Genomic DNA, 16,077 nt, shown 5'->3' with positions numbered 1-16,077 from the left:
AACTGTACATCGATTTGCGGTTTTTTTAATGCGTACACCTTACACTACATGCAGGACGTCAATTTGATAATAAAATATACATTAGTTGGAGACAAGAGTTGAAAAGAAGGATTGTTCAGATAATTGCCACAATTTTAATAACAAAACTTTCGTGAGACACAGACATATTAAATGTGTTACAAGTTGTAACTTACAACGGGTCACATACACGTTGTAACATATTTTATTACCAAAGTATTGTTTAGAAAGGCTTCGTTAATTAATGACTTCCCTATAGGTTTTCTGGCACATAGTCACTTAAATCACCAGATTTTTCTCAATAAATAGAGTTTACTTTTAAATTTGTCCGCATCAAAAATAACAATAAGTAACACTTTTTTTATAGGTTGTGATGTATAGGAAATAAGTACCAATGCACAAAGGGTTATATGGATAAATTGTAAACTATTCAGACTGTAAATCCAATAAGGGCGATAAATTACACCTGGCCGCGTAGCCAACGTTAGAATCGGTAACGCTCCGTAGCGTAGCGTAGTCATCTCTCTCTATCGCTCTTCCATATTAGTGCGACTCTGACAGTTGCGTTTCGTTCGCCATGGAGCGTGAACGATATGCACGTTGGCTACGCGGGCTGATAATTATAGAGTTTATCCGTGTATCCATTGTTCAAGAAGTTTTTTTTAATTACACGTAATTATGACCCCGTAAATAACTTTAATTTTTTTTTACCGAAATGACGAGACAGAACATAACACTAGGAGGTGCGGCTTTTTATAGTAACTGCCAACAAGTCAACGCTTACACGCAACGCTACTTTAAAAAGCTCGTATCTCGTAACATGTGTTGCTTTACATTGCGGGCCGAATTATTTTGTATGGTTAATACTTTTATTGTATTTTTAAGCAAATTTTATCTCAATATAGTTCTTAGGTCGTATGCCAACTACCGTTTCAATATTCGCCCGTATTGAATTTACACACTGTATGTCTTGACGACCTGTCTGGCTTAGTGAGTAGTACCCTGCCTATGACGCCGATGGTTCCGGGTTCAAATCCTGGTAGGGGCATTTATTCGTGTGATGAGCGGATATTTGTTCCTGATTCATGGGTGTTTTCTATGTATTTAATTATTTGTATATTATATATATCGCTGTCTGAGTAGCCTTAAGACAAGCCTTCTTGGCTTATCGTGGGACTAGTCAATTTGTGTACGGATGACCCTATAATATTTATTTATTTATATATCGTTGTCTAATAAGTACCCTTAACACAAGCCTTATTGAGCTTACTGTGGGACTTAGCCAATTTGTGTAATAATGACCTATAATATTTGTTATTTCCCTTATTTATCTTTCTTCTTATGTTAGGCTTTTTACAACATGAATATAAAAGTAAAATACAAAAACACGTACAAAAACAATACAAAAACATATTATAAAAAAACCTAACCTAGGGTGCCGCCAGCGGCGGGGCAGGGGCCAAGCTGCCGGTGGTCAGGGCCGCAGATAGAGAAACCGCTGGACTATCCGCGCCATATCCAAGATCACCGCCTTCTGCATCTGACCCTTGATCTAACCACCAAGCGAGTCTCTCAAGGTGTTGGTCGAGACTCTTCGCTATGAGACCGTTCGCTGACACGACTATTGGGACAATGATCGTCGAATCAACATCTCACATGGCGGTTATCTCGTGTGCCAAATCTAGGTACTTACTGGACTTGTCCTTCTCGGCTTTCACGAGATTCTCATTATGGGGGATGGTGATGTCGACGAGCACGGCCCGGCGTTGCGATCGATCTATCATCACGACATCAGGCTACAATAGTCCTGTCAGTGATAATAGATCGATCCCAATAGAGCGTGGCACGACCATTTTCGAGAACTGGCGCAGGTGAGTACTTGTAGTACGGTACTTAATATTTATTTATTATTATTTATTTATGTATGTACTAACACTGTTCAGACTTTCCGACTTATGTACCAATTGTGCAAAATCTACGGATACGAAATACACGAATTCCTTTGGAGTTGAAGTTAAATAATTGGGTAAGTACTTAAATACTTACCGAACCGAGGGGATCGTTCCCAGGAAATGCTGTGAACGAACTCTAAATCGCGGCGACGCGACGCTCCGTATTGTTTTTTGTTCGAAATTTATGAGATCCGTATATGGTTCAGAGTGCAAATAATGTATTTTCGGTGAATTGTATGTTAATAAGTAATTAACGGTAGTTGTGAATGTTATTTAATTAATTTCTTCACTAGTTTTTTCCTCATCAATTTCATTTTTTAAGTTAAAGTTTTGAAACTATTTTTTTTACAACTTCGGTCCAATTTGGGAACCGATTATGTCCATAATATCTTGCCTTGCATTAGAGTCACTGAAATATACAACCTAGTGCCTAAAAAATGTACATACCTACCTCCTTTAGAGGGATGAATAGCTTTGCGATCCTAGCTAAATAAGGGTACTTTTTCTGTGAAATTCCATTTCGGGAGAAAACGTTTTCCTCTAACTAAATCTTAACAAATCACTTTAATATTGATCTCGATCGCTTCAGCATAATATATTCTAGGTTTATAAGTTTCGCTTAAAAAAAATTGTATTGCAATTTTTGAAAAAAAGGAAAACCTATAAACCTAGTTTTTCATTATGTGAATAACATAAGATAGAAGTACTAGTGCTCGACGCTGCACTAGTTACCGACATGGGCACTTTATTTCATGGAAATATAGGTTAAATTTGAACAACGAAGATTTTTCTGTATTCGAACTTACTCCTTGTCACTTTGACATAAAGTGCCCATGTCGAATACTAGTGCAGCGTCGAGCACCTTACTAAAAAGTCATGAAGAATAGAAAATATTTAGAAGTGGACTACGTTTTCTCTTTTTGTATGGACTATCAAGTCGTATACTTTCCATTTAATTATAATTACTACTCCATTCGTGGATAGATTGGTGTTACTAATTTGAATTAGTTAATATGCGGTTAAAGTTGCATTATCATTATTAAAATATCTGCCAAGTTGAGTGAATCTCGCGCCTCAACAACACACCTACACAAAGTGCAGTCAACATAAAAAATAGCGGATCAAATAACGCTTCATACGTGTAGATACTTATGAATCGTTCCGCATTCTGTAACAAATTAACAAAAAGTGATGTTTTTAATAAAGAACAACTAAGACTGTAAAAGATGTACTTTTGAACGTGAATTTTAGAAATTTATCTATATTTGGGAAATTTGTCCGGAGTGTCAGATACTTTTGGCGCGTTATTTCATCCGCTACTATTGATGCTGATTGTACATATATTCTGTACACTCTCTCGACCTTATGGGTTTTTCTGTAAGTAATCTAGTGACAAAGAGCAATTTTCGGTTTTCTTTGTTCAAGATTTTAGGGCTTCCGCCTATTTGCTAAAATCTTTAAAGTATTTGTATGATTTTATATGACATATATATATATTTTTTTATCAATTTTCTATAAAGAAAAGTAGCTACTGTATGTAATTGCATGATTTCTATAGTAATCTAAATTGTAATTTATTTTTCTTATTTAATGCATGTTAATTATAAGATGTAATGTTTTGAAAAGATGTGTCCCGCCGAGTTTCTTGCCGGTCCACATTGGGATACCCTCCTCCAATTGAGGGGGGATTTAAAATATTTAAATCTTCTCGGGTCAGAGGTGTAGGGTTAAAGCCGGTGTCGCTTTATTTGAATAATAAAAAACTATCTTTATCTCTTTATGCCAATTCCTATAATTTTAAACTTTTCCAAAAATCGAAACGACAGAACAATTATATCTAACTGTAACTGTACAGTATGAGGTTCTTCAAAAAAGGAGTGTACAGATTTTTAAAGGGTCGGCAACGCGCATGTAACACCTCTGGAGTTGCAGGCGTCCATGGAAGCTACGGTGACTGCTTACCATCCCTATCCCTATGCCACCGTCGTGATATATATAAAAAAATAAATGAATCGTATGGAATTTTTGTGACTGCGGGAATTTACATACAGTTCGAGTTCGTGTCTCAAATTGGGATTTCGTGTTAATTTTGACCAGAATAAAGAACTCTTCAAACCTACTAAAATATTGGCCCAATTAAGTAAGTTACCTTTGAAGGGTGTTAATGAAAAATCATTGTACCGATTCCTTACGAGAGAAGCCTGACTCAGAAAATATTGGGATAGGTAAATAACAAACAACACAATTATAGCGTATAAAAATAGAAAAGATTTAATAAATTAAATTTTTAAAATAAAACTATTCTGCGAACGTTTTCGATAGCTTCTCTATTACGATCTTAGTCCTTTCTGTCAAATACTGATCAACTTGCCCAAGTATTTTTACGAAATGCAACATTTTCTGGACACCTTTCTTGAACTGCTCCATCTTTTCAGCGCTTGTTGGTTCTTCGTAAGAATCCCTGTATGTTTTGAAGATCATCTTTGATCCTAATACAGGTGGTTTTATCGGTTTATTAAGTGCTAAGTCTAGTCGTGGAACTTTGATTGCTGGAATTCTTAGTTTCGGTTTGTTGATTCTGGACAAACCTAGTTTTGGTATGTAGCCTGTAGGCGGGGCTATGGCTACGGGCGATTGTGTATCACCATATCCTTCCTGGTCCATGTCATCTTGTTCCGCCACGACGAATCTGCCGTCTTGTACTGCCTTTGGAATGGCATTGTGGATGAGGTCGCAGAATGAATTGACGTCGAAAGTTCCTTTGTTCTGAGCTAATTTAGTTCTTGAGATAGAACGGAGGATCGACGAGTCCTGGAATAATAAAACAAACTTATGATTCTTTTTTTTTCTTTGTTGGTTGAGTACGCTAAATATTTTTTAAGGAAGAAATAGTGCTTTAAAAACTAGTATCGTTGAGTAAGCGAAAACATCTTATAAAGTAAGTTTTCATTCCTCTATTTAAACTTAAGTACAAATTGCTGTTATTAAAACGGCGTGTGAATGTAAATAATATCGGTATTTCGGTAAGTCGTTTTCCTTGATTTGATTTCCAGTCGGAAACCCGTATAGTATTTGTTTTAGTAATAATAACGAGTTTATGTATTTTACTTACGCTTTCATGTGATCCACAATTAATGGTAACCCGTAGAGGCGACGCCGCTCCCCCTATCACCTGAAACACCCAACAACACGTATTACAATTATGCAACTAGCCATTATTTGTCACAAAAGGTAATCGCAAAACGTCGACAAAGCAGTTCTCTATTTTCTACCTACAGCTCGATAAATAAACAAAACATATATTAACCTCGAATAAAGCAATAACAACCGCTATTCGATACATTTCCAAACCTACACTCGGTTCATGTTAGTCTGAGGGACGGCACGTTTTCACATCTCGACGCATTGTCAGCAAATCGGAGGCTGTTCTTACGCGACCCACTTCTTGTACTCACACAAGGTCAGTTACACAACTGACAGAATCATTACAAATCATTACATTTATATCTCCTGTGTCTTATCGACTTTACGTGTCTCCTTTCCAAGTGATCCTCGTTAAATGTGTAGTAGATTTGTCGACGATGCAGTGGATAACGCGAAGCTGTTATGCCGGTAGTCTTTTGTTTTATTTGATTGCCAAGTTTTACTTTGAGAATGAACTTAGGAAAGCATCCGTTTGTGAAGCTGGTGGTGGTCATCGCGGTCGTTGCGACTGTGACAGAGGTTGGTACCTGCCGTTATTTAATTATACTTAATTACATGAAAATCGTATGCCATTTAGAACCACACGTCGTAAGAAGTGAGAGGACTAATTTGGTCGTACTGTACTGAATTCATTTTAATAAGGGACCAACCCGGAAAATTCACATTTCGACAGGTTAAATATTGTAGTTATTCGTGTTGAGATGTTTATGACGAAAACCTCGATAAATAAAATCTGCTTATACTGCACGGCGCTACCTCACTGAATGTTCTACAGAAGTAGCAACAACTACATTAAAAAAAATCAGAAAACTTGGCACATGTATATTTTGTGGAAAAAATCGCTTATACCTAGTTTTGCCCGTTAAATTATCTTATTTTTGTAGATAATATTTATATACTTATAGCTAATTCGTGTATAAGGGTACTTTGTCCTCCCTTTAATTAAATGCTAAATGAAAATGTTTACCCTTACTTACTATTCTCAGAATATATGTAGGTATATAATGGAGTCGCCATCCACGCCTTTTACGGCCTAGTCGGTAGTGACCCTGTTTATATTATAAGCAGTAGGCCTTTGGTTCGTATCTTGGTTAGGGCATTTACTTGTATATTTATCACGAAAATTTATCCTCACTTATGGATGTTTTCTATCTAAGTATATAAATAGAAAAATACTATTTAAATATGTATATCGTCGCTTAGCACTCAAAGTGCAAGCTTTGCTTAATAGGTTGATCTGTGTAAGATAATCAAAATTTGTTTAGAATAGTCTATTTATAGTTATTTAATGCCTTTTTTTCAGGGCAGTCGTCTAGTACGGGCTTCGCTGCTTAAGCCGGAGACTTGGGACTGCTTCACCAGCAGGGCGGAGGACCGGCCCTTCGCCTATCCGCTCATCGCGCAATTTGTGAAGATTAAAGACATGGCAGTGCGCGGGTTTAAGAGCATCATGGATTTCGCTAAGAACTACAAACTCGAGTGAATACGGCTTGTTAACTACCAACACCAACTGTTAAAAGTGAACAACTAAGCGTGGGTTGCACCAAACGTCTGTCACCGTTAAAGCGTTCGCAAAATTTTATTGAATGCGAAATTTCATAGTTCACTGCTGATTGTGATTACTGTTGATCAGTCCGTCAACTGTGGTGGGTGCAACTGGCCCTAAGACGAATGAAGTCAATATACCAATAGGCAGTTATGTTTGATAAATCGCCACTTCCTTAAGTTTTCAGGGATAGGGTAATAACCATTTTTTTATGATTATATTTTCGATCTCTACATAGTGCAGTGATATCCAGGATTAGGGTAAATTGAGTGCATTTTGAAAAAAATATAGATATTGTGGTCAGGCATTTCTCGTAAAAATTTAAACGATTAAAACCAAGATTTGTTTAAGGATTTATACTACAACGTATATAATTATATGTATAAACACCCACAAAGTGAGTCTAGTCTGTCTTAATTTTATTCTGTATATCACTGTACTTTTTCGTCAAATGTGAATGATATAATATTGTGAAGGCGGGTCTAATGACGTGCTTAGATCGCCCTTGTTTCCTTTAGATTACGCGCCTTGTTAGCGCAACTCATGGAAAGCTAGTACAAAGCGCGCAATGTGAATCAGACGCAGGGCGCCAGAACGGCGCATTAGTTAAACTGGAATACCTGAATGAGTCATATGAACAAAAGTTAGTTTGTAATTGAGCGTCTAAGCAATTAGGTTGATATTAATTTATACTTTTTATACCCTTCGAGACAACAATGTAATGAAGCATGCCTAATTTAAATGTACATTATAAACTACTGTAATGCTGTACGAATAAAATAAATTAAACAATGACATCGTGTTACCTAAAAAGGACCGAAGGAAAGGAAACGCACAAGGTTTGATAGAAAGTATATATACCGGGTGTTTCCTGTAACAGGAGCAATAAATTAAACTATAGGCTGTACTACTCAAACTGTCCAACATTTGTTCAGCGACTTTTAAAACTAACTTATGTTTTGATTTTTATTACAATTTAAAGTTTATTCTAAAGCGCAACGTATTGCAAATTTTGTTATGTTTAATGCCTGACAAGCAACGTCAAACACACTGATGGCAGCGTACATTGAAACTAATATTTAATTTGTATCAAAAAGACAAAATCTAAAAATTTCGTAATTTTTAAAAGTTATTAGTCAAGTTATATCGTTTGAGGAGTACAATATATGGTTTAATTATTTGCTCGTGTTACAGGAAACACCCGGTATTATGGTTTTAAAAACAAAAAATATGTTTAGTTTTATTTGGGTATCGCCTATATTATTAAAAAGTGATTATGCTAGTGTTAGATTTGGCCCTTTTGTTATTTTATTTTAAGTGTTCATTAAAAAAATTAAATTGAAAGAAAAAGGCGAAACAATTTATTGCACCATCCATCCTTATGTTATTATTATAATGGTTTATAAAACATTAAATGATGTTAAATAATAACATTACATAGGAATTAAATAAGCTTAAATAACTATTCTAAATTTGAATATAAATTTATTACTAGTCACCCTGAAACTTGACATAAATTCTTCTTTTTTTTGCGTATATTAAGTCACTTTCATTATAATCCATAATGTTAGTTTAAATGTAGGCTTGGTCCTCAAATTTGTTATAATTGCTTTTCATCCCATATCGCTGCTTTCCCAAGTAAACTTACATTACAACAAACTAAACGGTCGCCTCAGGATAGACTTACGTCGGAATATCCCTGCAAAAATAATCATTTTAATCTAAGTGAATACAAAACAAGTTCCCTACTTAAGGAATAATTTTTTAAATCTATAATATTCAGGAGTAGTCAAAGAACCTTTAATTTTTAGATCTAAAAGGTCTTTAGAAATTTTTCTTCTTATTGCTTTATCTGTGAGCGGTAGTTTAATGGTACCTAATGTTTTCTCCAGTGGAGATTTCCCGATAATCGGTAATTTAAGCGGGTGAAATGGTGACAATGTTGGCAGCCTCGGAGCTCTGAGCAACGGAGGTGGCAGGAATGGCAATAAAGTAGGCACAGGCATTATAGGTGGTATAATAGGAAGGAGTGGCAATCGAGGAATAACGGGTGGAATCAAATGAGGCAGCAAAAGTGGAGGTGGAATAAGAGGTCGCAATCGAGGAAGCGAGGCTATTAACGGAGATCTTTTCAGTTTAGAGGCCTTTAAAAGTTTAGGCGGAGGTTTTGCTGGTAACTTTGGAAAGGGTTTTGGAGGTAAAGTTGCTAAACAAGGAAGTTTCGGTGATTTTGGCACAGGATTTGGTAAGGTTGCTATACCGGGAAGTTTTGGTAATCCGGGATTAACATTAATGATGACTGGCGAGTTGTGTGATACTTTTCGAACTACTAAAGGCCCAGGTCCAGACCTCTTTAAGTCACCAGCGATCAGACCAAGATTGATGCCATGTGATGTTTGAATCTGAAAGAATAATAAGAGAATATATAATGAATGGAAAGCAAGTTTAAGGACAAGCCCCGATAAATGAACTCCACTCATGCAGTAAAAACAAATAATTATTTATTTCAATAATTTTTACACAAATAGATCAAACGCCAGTAATGTGTTCCACAATAGAAATATTTAATCTAGTTATTTTGATCGTATAATAAAATCGTATCGTAATCGTATAAGGTTAACTGGAAGAGATCCCTGAAAGGGATAAGTTCGCCTTTGTACAAATGATGTGTGTTCTTTCCTGTTTTATGTTCCTTTTTTAACCGGACTATTAAAAAACTACTTCTGCAGGCATGGGCAAAATCAAAACAAAATTATCAGTACATTGGCAGAGCAGTGTTGCTTCATTTTGTGATAGCTCTTTCTATATATGTTAATATTTTCATATAAAATAAAACTATACTATGAATCTTAAACATTATTGATTTTTTATATCTAATGCATGTTTTTGAACAAATAGGAGAACCTTAGAAAAAGCTCTGACTAGACCAGAACATATTCATCGGGGCTAGCAGTACCTACTTGATCGGGGTCTGTTCAAATATTATGAAATTAATTTATAGTTTGTGTTTTTGCACTTTTACAAATTGAAACTGAAACTAAACTAATCCTATATTAACCTATGGGGTCTGAATTATGCCTAAAAATATCCCCTTTACCGCTGCCATTTGGTAATGTGCCCATAAGCTGGCCGCGTTTCCTCGCTGGATGGCTATGCCGATGCATTGAGCGAGGAGCGAGCCAGCCCTGCGGTCACTATTGGAGCGGATGACGAGGTATTTTAATTTTTAGTTAAATAACTAATACTTACGGACATAAAGAACAAGCTCAGTAGTATTAATAATTTACAAATCCTTCTTGCGTCAAGTCTGTTAACCTCCATTTCTGTATATGACAAAGACAAATCGGACTCGATTGCTTTATAAATATTAAAATTTTCTTTTAAAAAGATTACGTTTGTTTATTATCAGATCTGTTTTCGATAAAACACGTTACACAACAACAAAGGAGTTTATTGTGCAAACGTATGCATTGGCGTATTGTATTTTCGGCGTCATCGTCATCCCATTGTTAAGAAAGTACCTACATAATTAATTATATTATTAAATTCCGATTTCTGTTGACCATGACATGACTTGACTTGAGTGATCTGTCGATATCCCCCGTCAGGGGGGTATGAGGAGCCGCTACCGCCTCACGGCTGCGGCGGCTGTTGCGGGTCGCTTCCCCACCGACTGGTGGGGTGGTCTTATGGCCGTCGTTTTGGGGACGGTGTGGGTAGCTGGTGTTGACATGACTTCAGCCCGCGTAGCCAGCATGGCGATCGTTAAAGTTCCGTAGCGAACGAAATGCAACTGTCACTGTCGCACTAATATGGAAGAGTGATCGAGAGAGATGATTACGCTACGGAGCTTTAACGATTGGCATGTTGGCTACGCGGGCAACTGGTTTTTACATATTTTACTGTCCAAATTCCATAGAAAAAGTTAAGTCACAAACCCGACGCCAAAAAGTTTAATCACGAACCCGCCTTTAAAAAGCCGCTTCCATACAATCGATGTTACGCTCTCATTTAATTTAAAACGACATGATTAAATAAGATGAAACTTGGCATAACATTTACGAAAACATATATATATGTCTGGTAATAAGTATTCGTTGCTTAAAATTGTTATACAAAGAAAATAGGGCGAGTAGAAGATTTGTAAACTTATAAATCTAATTTTTGTAAAATCATTGTAAATTTCTACTCGCTCTAATTTCTTTGTATAACAATTACTATCAACAAAACTAGGAAGTACCAGACATACATACACATAGACACAGGCTTCTCAGCAGCAGGACCCGTACATTTCGTGCCATTGAAGCAAATGACGAAATTTAACATAAGTACTGAGAGTTTTTTTTATAACACTACAAATTTTGATAACTAACCTTTTGACGCATAGAAAAATAAATACATATTACGCAAAATACACTATTTAAAAAACAGTATTATTTAATAAACTAAAAATCTATGATTTCATATTTGGGAGGGGTATACACATATAACCTACCGCGCTTATCCAATGCGTGTTGGCAGGTGAGCAGTGACTGCAGTGAGCTACGCTCCAAGACACAAATCGTCGATGTAGCTCGGAAGGCAGCCAAGCTATGGCTAACAGTGGCGGATCGTTCAAAGAACTCGATTCCCACCGGCTTGTCTAATTTCAGCCTGTTGAGTACTTTCACGACAGGTTCATGGAGAAAAGGAAAGCAAAATTAGCTCCGGATTCCCTACGAATATTTGTGACGCGCCGCCACTGATAGCTAATGGCACTGGGCTGGTCACGTCTGCCGAATGAGTTGTGGGGCAAAGTCACTACAGAGTGGGAGCCCGAAAACTCGAAGCGGGGATCTGGCAGACCTCACCGGCGATGGCGGTATGAACTGGACTCCTTGAAGGAGTGGCCAGACACAGCACTATACATCTAGAGATCAGTGGCGAGATTGGGGGGGGGGGGCTTTGGCCAGCACAGGTTCTAAGTAATAATAATCTAATATTTAGTTGAGTACGAGAGACGATTCGGTACTGATTGTCCAGTATCTATATCAGTTAACTAAAGAAGTTGCCAAATGATTAATTATTACGCAAATACTTATTGGAATCATACTCTATGTAGCGTGGCGTAATTTTTCCGTCAACGGCATGACATGTACGGGCCCTGCTCATTAGCGAAGGGTCCTTATGTTCCGTGTGCATATGGACCACCCCACACTAGCGTCTCCCGAGTCCCGAGCGTCGGCGTCAAGTATGGCTGCTGAGGGCCTCCCGCGAACCACGTTCGACGTGCTGCCTCCCTGTCATACTTACGTACGAATTTATAAGTGCGAAAGAGAGGCAACACGTCGAACGTGGTTCGCGGTAGACCCTCTGCTCGGTTAACGTTGGCGCAACTACGCAGCGACGCTATTTTCCATAGCGCTGATTAGACGCCGACGCTCAAGAGACGCTAGTGTGGGGTGGCTCTTAATGAGCTTTATAAACTAGCAGGTCAACACAGAATAGCCGAAAGAAAAAAAACGGATATTTCAAATGAAGACATTAGCTCAGCAGCGTAACAAAAAATAAACGTCTAGCCCGGGACCATTTTACCAGAGGTCAAAGGAGTATCATCAAAAATACTATATATATATATATAAAGCAGAGACGCATTCCATATAGATTTCAGTACATTTGACCCGCTTGTTCACATCTCTAATACCTACTGCTGTGAGGTTCGCACAGTGACATTGACAACCGGCATCGGCATCATGGGCGGGACAGCAATATAATTATATGCGTGCAATAGAGATAGCAACAGGCGGGCCAATTCATTGAATTCATTCATAAATTTTTGCAGCTCTCTGTTCATTACAATGTGCATATGCAAGTTTGTTATTGTCAAGTAGGCACGATCCCAGGTTGTTTAATTTAATTTTCTGAAATCACGGACTTTAATTGTTGGGCCACTTAGGGTTTACTTTATATTCGATATTTCATACCGTTAGTATTGACAACCAGTTCCTTCCCTCGTATGTTCCTTCGGATTATACTTTGTTTTTTTCTCAAAATTCATAAACAGTACCTACTAAGTTTCTTTTTATACTACGTCGATGCCAAACAAGCATACGGCCCGCCTGATGGTAAGCAGTGTCCGTAACCTACGGATTTCTGCAACTCCAGAGGTGTTACATACGAGTTGCCAGAGTTAACACCCCGCACCATCGTTAAGCTCTGGCAATCTTAATCACCGGCAGGAACACAACACTATGAGTAGAGACTAGGGACTATTGTTATTTGGCGGAGTTTTCTGTAAGTAAAGTCGAGCGAATGGATTTTTGAAATTTGAACTAGATATACGTACTGTGGAGTTCAAATTTTAAGAAAATCATGATCAGATGAGACCTATCATGATGATCGCCTCTCGAGCGAAAATATAAAAAACCTACTTAAAAATATGGAATGTTACCGAGTGCAATATAAATATGGGTATTTGTGGTATGAACCCGAGACAAGAAGTCTAGAACGTCGTGTTGTCCAACAATCGAGTGCTTACACAATAAAAACTAGGTTATTACTTCATCTGATTTTATAACTTGTTCATTTATATCAACACGTTCGATCTTATCATAGGAGAGCTTGAGCAACTTTTCCCAGGATCGAAGGCCTTTCAATACAGCCGCTATCACTTTGCTACTATCTTGTCAACATACGAAACCAACTTGGCGTATCTTTATATACGATTCTGGGGTAAGTGTTTCTTCATAATTATTTTCGGTTTGTGTTGGAGAAGTACCAAAAATGGGGGGACTCAATTTTTGGGCCTCCCTAGGGATATTTCTTCTGGCCACGAGCCATATAGAGGCCTGCTGTAGTGAGAAAGGATTGTGTTTGGTAAATAGCAAAGCACCTAGTTTTAAAATATTTACATTAAGATGGAGCTAACGCGAAATTTTTGGTTTTATATAAAAGTTTTACACGTTTTAATCGAAGAAGGCCATAGGAAATTTACTCGGAAACTAGACTATATATGTGAGGGTAGATTCTAAAAGGGGTTAAAGTTGGCTCGATACGAAAAAAAACACGAAAACATGTAAAATTTTCATTTGTTTTCGGCGCAAGTTACGGGCGGCGCGCTATAATTTTTGTTCTATTACTAATTTTCGGACTTTAAGGCCCATCTTAAGGAACACAAAAATAATCGTTTTGTGTATTTTCATTATTTATTGGTGTTGTTTTTGATAAAGACTTTTAATTTTTTCTTCATTATTTCAGCTTGAGACACTAAAAGATTTGAAAGAATGCAAGAAGTTCGCTTTGGCGTCGTAAGTATTCCGATGCGTATAAATCTTCAAAATAAAGTAAAAGCAATGATTTCATATACTTCATTCAAATATATTTTGTTTACAGGTTATTGAAGCCGAAGAAGCTTTTAGGTATGTAACATATTGTCTTGTTAAAAATTATGTTACGTTATGAAATATGTAGTTTTATCTTAAGTAGTTTTTTAGGGTTCCGTACTTCAAAAGGCAAAACGGAACCCTTATATCACTTTGTTGTCAGTCCGTCCGTCCACGTGTGTCTGTCTGTCAATATCCTTTATCTCGGGAACCCGTGAAGGTGTCGAGTTGAAATTAAAACCATGTACTCAAATCAATAGCCCTTTGAAGCTGTGAAAATATCAAGTCCGACTCGCACTTGGCCGGTTTTTTTTATACTACGTCGGCCAACAAGCATACGGAGGGTTGTTACGTAATTAATAGTTTTTGTGATCAAGTAGTTTCTCTTCAGTCCAAGTATTCCTAAATATTTATTGACAAAGAGCTTAATCAAAATTAGACGTAATTGCATAATACAAGTATTTTCATTTTGCATACGACAGAGCCTAATTATAATCTAATTTCAGATGACTGCCTTGATGCACCGCCGACCATTCTCTTGATGCCGGCGAACGCGCCACCACCACCGTCCTCACCGTTTCTCTATGCTTCGGCCCCGCCGCCGTGTTTACCTCCACCTCTTCTATTGCCTCCGCCGCCTCCACCGTCAATTGTTTTACCGGCGCCGCCCCCTTGTGCAGCGTTACCACCACCGCCTTTATACTTGCCGGCGCCCGCTCCTCCACCACTTCTACTGCCTCCCTCGCCTCCGTCATTCGTTCTGCCCGCGCCCCCATGTGCGCCTCCGCCATTAGTTCTCCCTGCGCCGTCTCTTCCACCTCTAATGCTGCCACCGCCGCCACCTCCGTGCTTACTCCCACCGCCGGTAGCACCGCCGCCGCAAGTTGTCTACGCGGCGTCTCCGCCCCCGCCTCCGCCGCAGCCGTTAATGTTGCAGGCACCGCCACCTACGCCTCCGCAGCTCCTAATGGCTCCACCACCGCAGCCTCCACAGCTCTTGCTCCAAGCTCCTCCGCCACCTCCACCGCAGATAATGTACCAGAAGCCTGCTGCGCCACCAGCTCCTTTCATGCTGCAGGCGCCGCCTCCTCAGTACGCGCTGCCGCCACCGGCCTGTGCGCCGCCACTATTTCTCCCTGCTCCCGCGCCACCGCCGATGTACTTGTCAGCTCCTCCGCCGCCGCCGGCTTACTACCCCGCGCCGGCGCCGCCGTGCGGCTGCGCGCCGCCTCCGCAGCCAATCCCCGTGAAGAGCTTCATCGTGCCTCCACCGATTCCATGCTCTCTCGAGCCCAAGCCCCTACCGCCGTGCAAGTGCAAGTGCAAATACTTTTAATACTTTCCTATAGTTTTAATCATATTTATTACAATAAACACAATTTTCATAAATTTACAATGGCGAACAGTTGATTTTAGGTTAGAGCTTCTGAATTACCTACTTGTTAGGGGACTCGGCCCCGCCTACACTATCGTTTCATCAAGTATGCACGCGATGCGATGCCTTTGTTCAGTAGGCACGAGTACTCCTATACACACAATTGCAATTCTAGAATAGTTATTGTTTAACAATTTTGCACCCTTATTAGTAGTATAGATCGTGTCATTCACGAAGACTCGTGCCTTGGTTCGTATTGTCATGCAATTAACGGTTAAATTTGCAAAATTCGCGCGTCATCGTCAATGACACGATCTATAGTTGTTATAATATTAGCTAATAAATTAATAATATTGAGACCCAAACTAGCAAAAGAGTGTTAAAGTTGTATCTAATGCACACTAGAGAATAAAATACAAACTCGCACACTGACTAAAACAATAAAGAGAGAGACAATGTGGTGTAAGATATATTTGGCATATACTCGTATTTTGTTTTCATAGACTTCATATTATTTTTCTATATCGAAGTCTGTGATTTATTTGCAGACTGCGAAATATACTAAACTACAGCAAACGTAAATTTGATTACACTTGAATTAAAATATTTAGTTAATAAATA

General features: G+C 38.4%; 3 protein-coding genes across 4 annotated transcripts; 1 reads left to right on the top strand and 2 right to left on the bottom strand.

Annotated features, from left to right (window-relative positions):
- Positions 1–4,215: 4,215 nt before the first annotated feature.
- LOC133529159 (uncharacterized) lies at positions 4,216–5,445 on the bottom strand. The gene is made up of 3 exons (XM_061866805.1): positions 5,278–5,445; positions 5,083–5,142; positions 4,216–4,781 (listed from the first exon to the last, which is right to left on the bottom strand). Exons 1-3 carry the CDS (start codon positions 5,311–5,313, stop codon positions 4,269–4,271), a joined length of 609 nt encoding a protein of 202 aa, XP_061722789.1. The 5' UTR covers positions 5,314–5,445; the 3' UTR covers positions 4,216–4,268.
- A 2,613-nt stretch (positions 5,446–8,058) lies between these two features.
- LOC133529158 (formin-2-like) lies at positions 8,059–10,211 on the bottom strand. 2 transcript variants are annotated; one of them, XM_061866804.1, is made up of 3 exons: positions 9,970–10,117; positions 8,597–9,122; positions 8,059–8,419 (listed from the first exon to the last, which is right to left on the bottom strand). In XM_061866804.1, the coding sequence occupies exons 1-3, from the start codon at positions 10,039–10,041 to the stop codon at positions 8,370–8,372; spliced, it is 648 nt and encodes a 215-aa protein (XP_061722788.1). In that variant the 5' UTR covers positions 10,042–10,117; the 3' UTR covers positions 8,059–8,369. The 2 variants fall into 2 exon arrangements, with proteins under 2 accessions (XP_061722788.1, XP_061722787.1); XM_061866803.1 differs by lacking the exon at positions 8,059–8,419 and having other exon boundaries at positions 8,427–9,122; positions 9,970–10,211.
- Positions 10,212–13,436: 3,225 nt separating this feature from the next.
- LOC133528768 (uncharacterized) lies at positions 13,437–15,937 on the top strand. The gene is made up of 4 exons (XM_061866228.1): positions 13,437–13,575; positions 13,957–14,006; positions 14,092–14,117; positions 14,588–15,937. Exons 1-4 carry the CDS (start codon positions 13,483–13,485, stop codon positions 15,415–15,417), a joined length of 999 nt encoding a protein of 332 aa, XP_061722212.1. The 5' UTR covers positions 13,437–13,482; the 3' UTR covers positions 15,418–15,937.
- Positions 15,938–16,077: the final 140 nt, after the last annotated feature.

Source organism: Cydia pomonella, chromosome 20, assembly GCF_033807575.1.
Source record: "Cydia pomonella isolate Wapato2018A chromosome 20, ilCydPomo1, whole genome shotgun sequence".
NCBI classification, from domain to species: domain Eukaryota; kingdom Metazoa; phylum Arthropoda; class Insecta; order Lepidoptera; family Tortricidae; genus Cydia; species Cydia pomonella.
The sequence above is the reverse complement of the archived record's forward strand: the minus strand, read 5'-3'. Positions and strand labels throughout refer to the sequence as shown.

What these genes read in the sequence shown, in the direction of transcription:
- LOC133529159 (XM_061866805.1), bottom strand. Translation starts at nt 5,313, where the DNA reads ATGTATCGAATAGCGGTTGTTATTGCTTTATTCGAG. An exon ending in TTGTTATTGCTTTATTCGAG is followed by an intron (nt 5,143 to 5,277) that starts GTTAATATATGT and finishes TGGGTGTTTCAG; the next exon opens with GTGATAGGGGGAGCGGCGTC. An exon ending in ATTGTGGATCACATGAAAGC is followed by an intron (nt 4,782 to 5,082) that starts GTAAGTAAAATA and finishes TTATTATTCCAG; the next exon opens with GACTCGTCGATCCTCCGTTC.
- LOC133529158 (XM_061866803.1), bottom strand. Translation starts at nt 10,041, where the DNA reads ATGGAGGTTAACAGACTTGACGCAAGAAGGATTTGTAAATTATTAATA. An exon ending in TGAGCTTGTTCTTTATGTCC is followed by an intron (nt 9,123 to 9,969) that starts GTAAGTATTAGT and finishes TTATTCTTTCAG; the next exon opens with ATTCAAACATCACATGGCAT.
- LOC133528768 (XM_061866228.1), top strand. Translation starts at nt 13,483, where the DNA reads ATGGGGGGACTCAATTTTTGGGCCTCCCTAGGGATATTTCTTCTGGCC. An exon ending in GTGAGAAAGGATTGTGTTTG is followed by an intron (nt 13,576 to 13,956) that starts GTAAATAGCAAA and finishes TCATTATTTCAG; the next exon opens with CTTGAGACACTAAAAGATTT. An exon ending in AAGAAGTTCGCTTTGGCGTC is followed by an intron (nt 14,007 to 14,091) that starts GTAAGTATTCCG and finishes TTTTGTTTACAG; the next exon opens with GTTATTGAAGCCGAAGAAGC.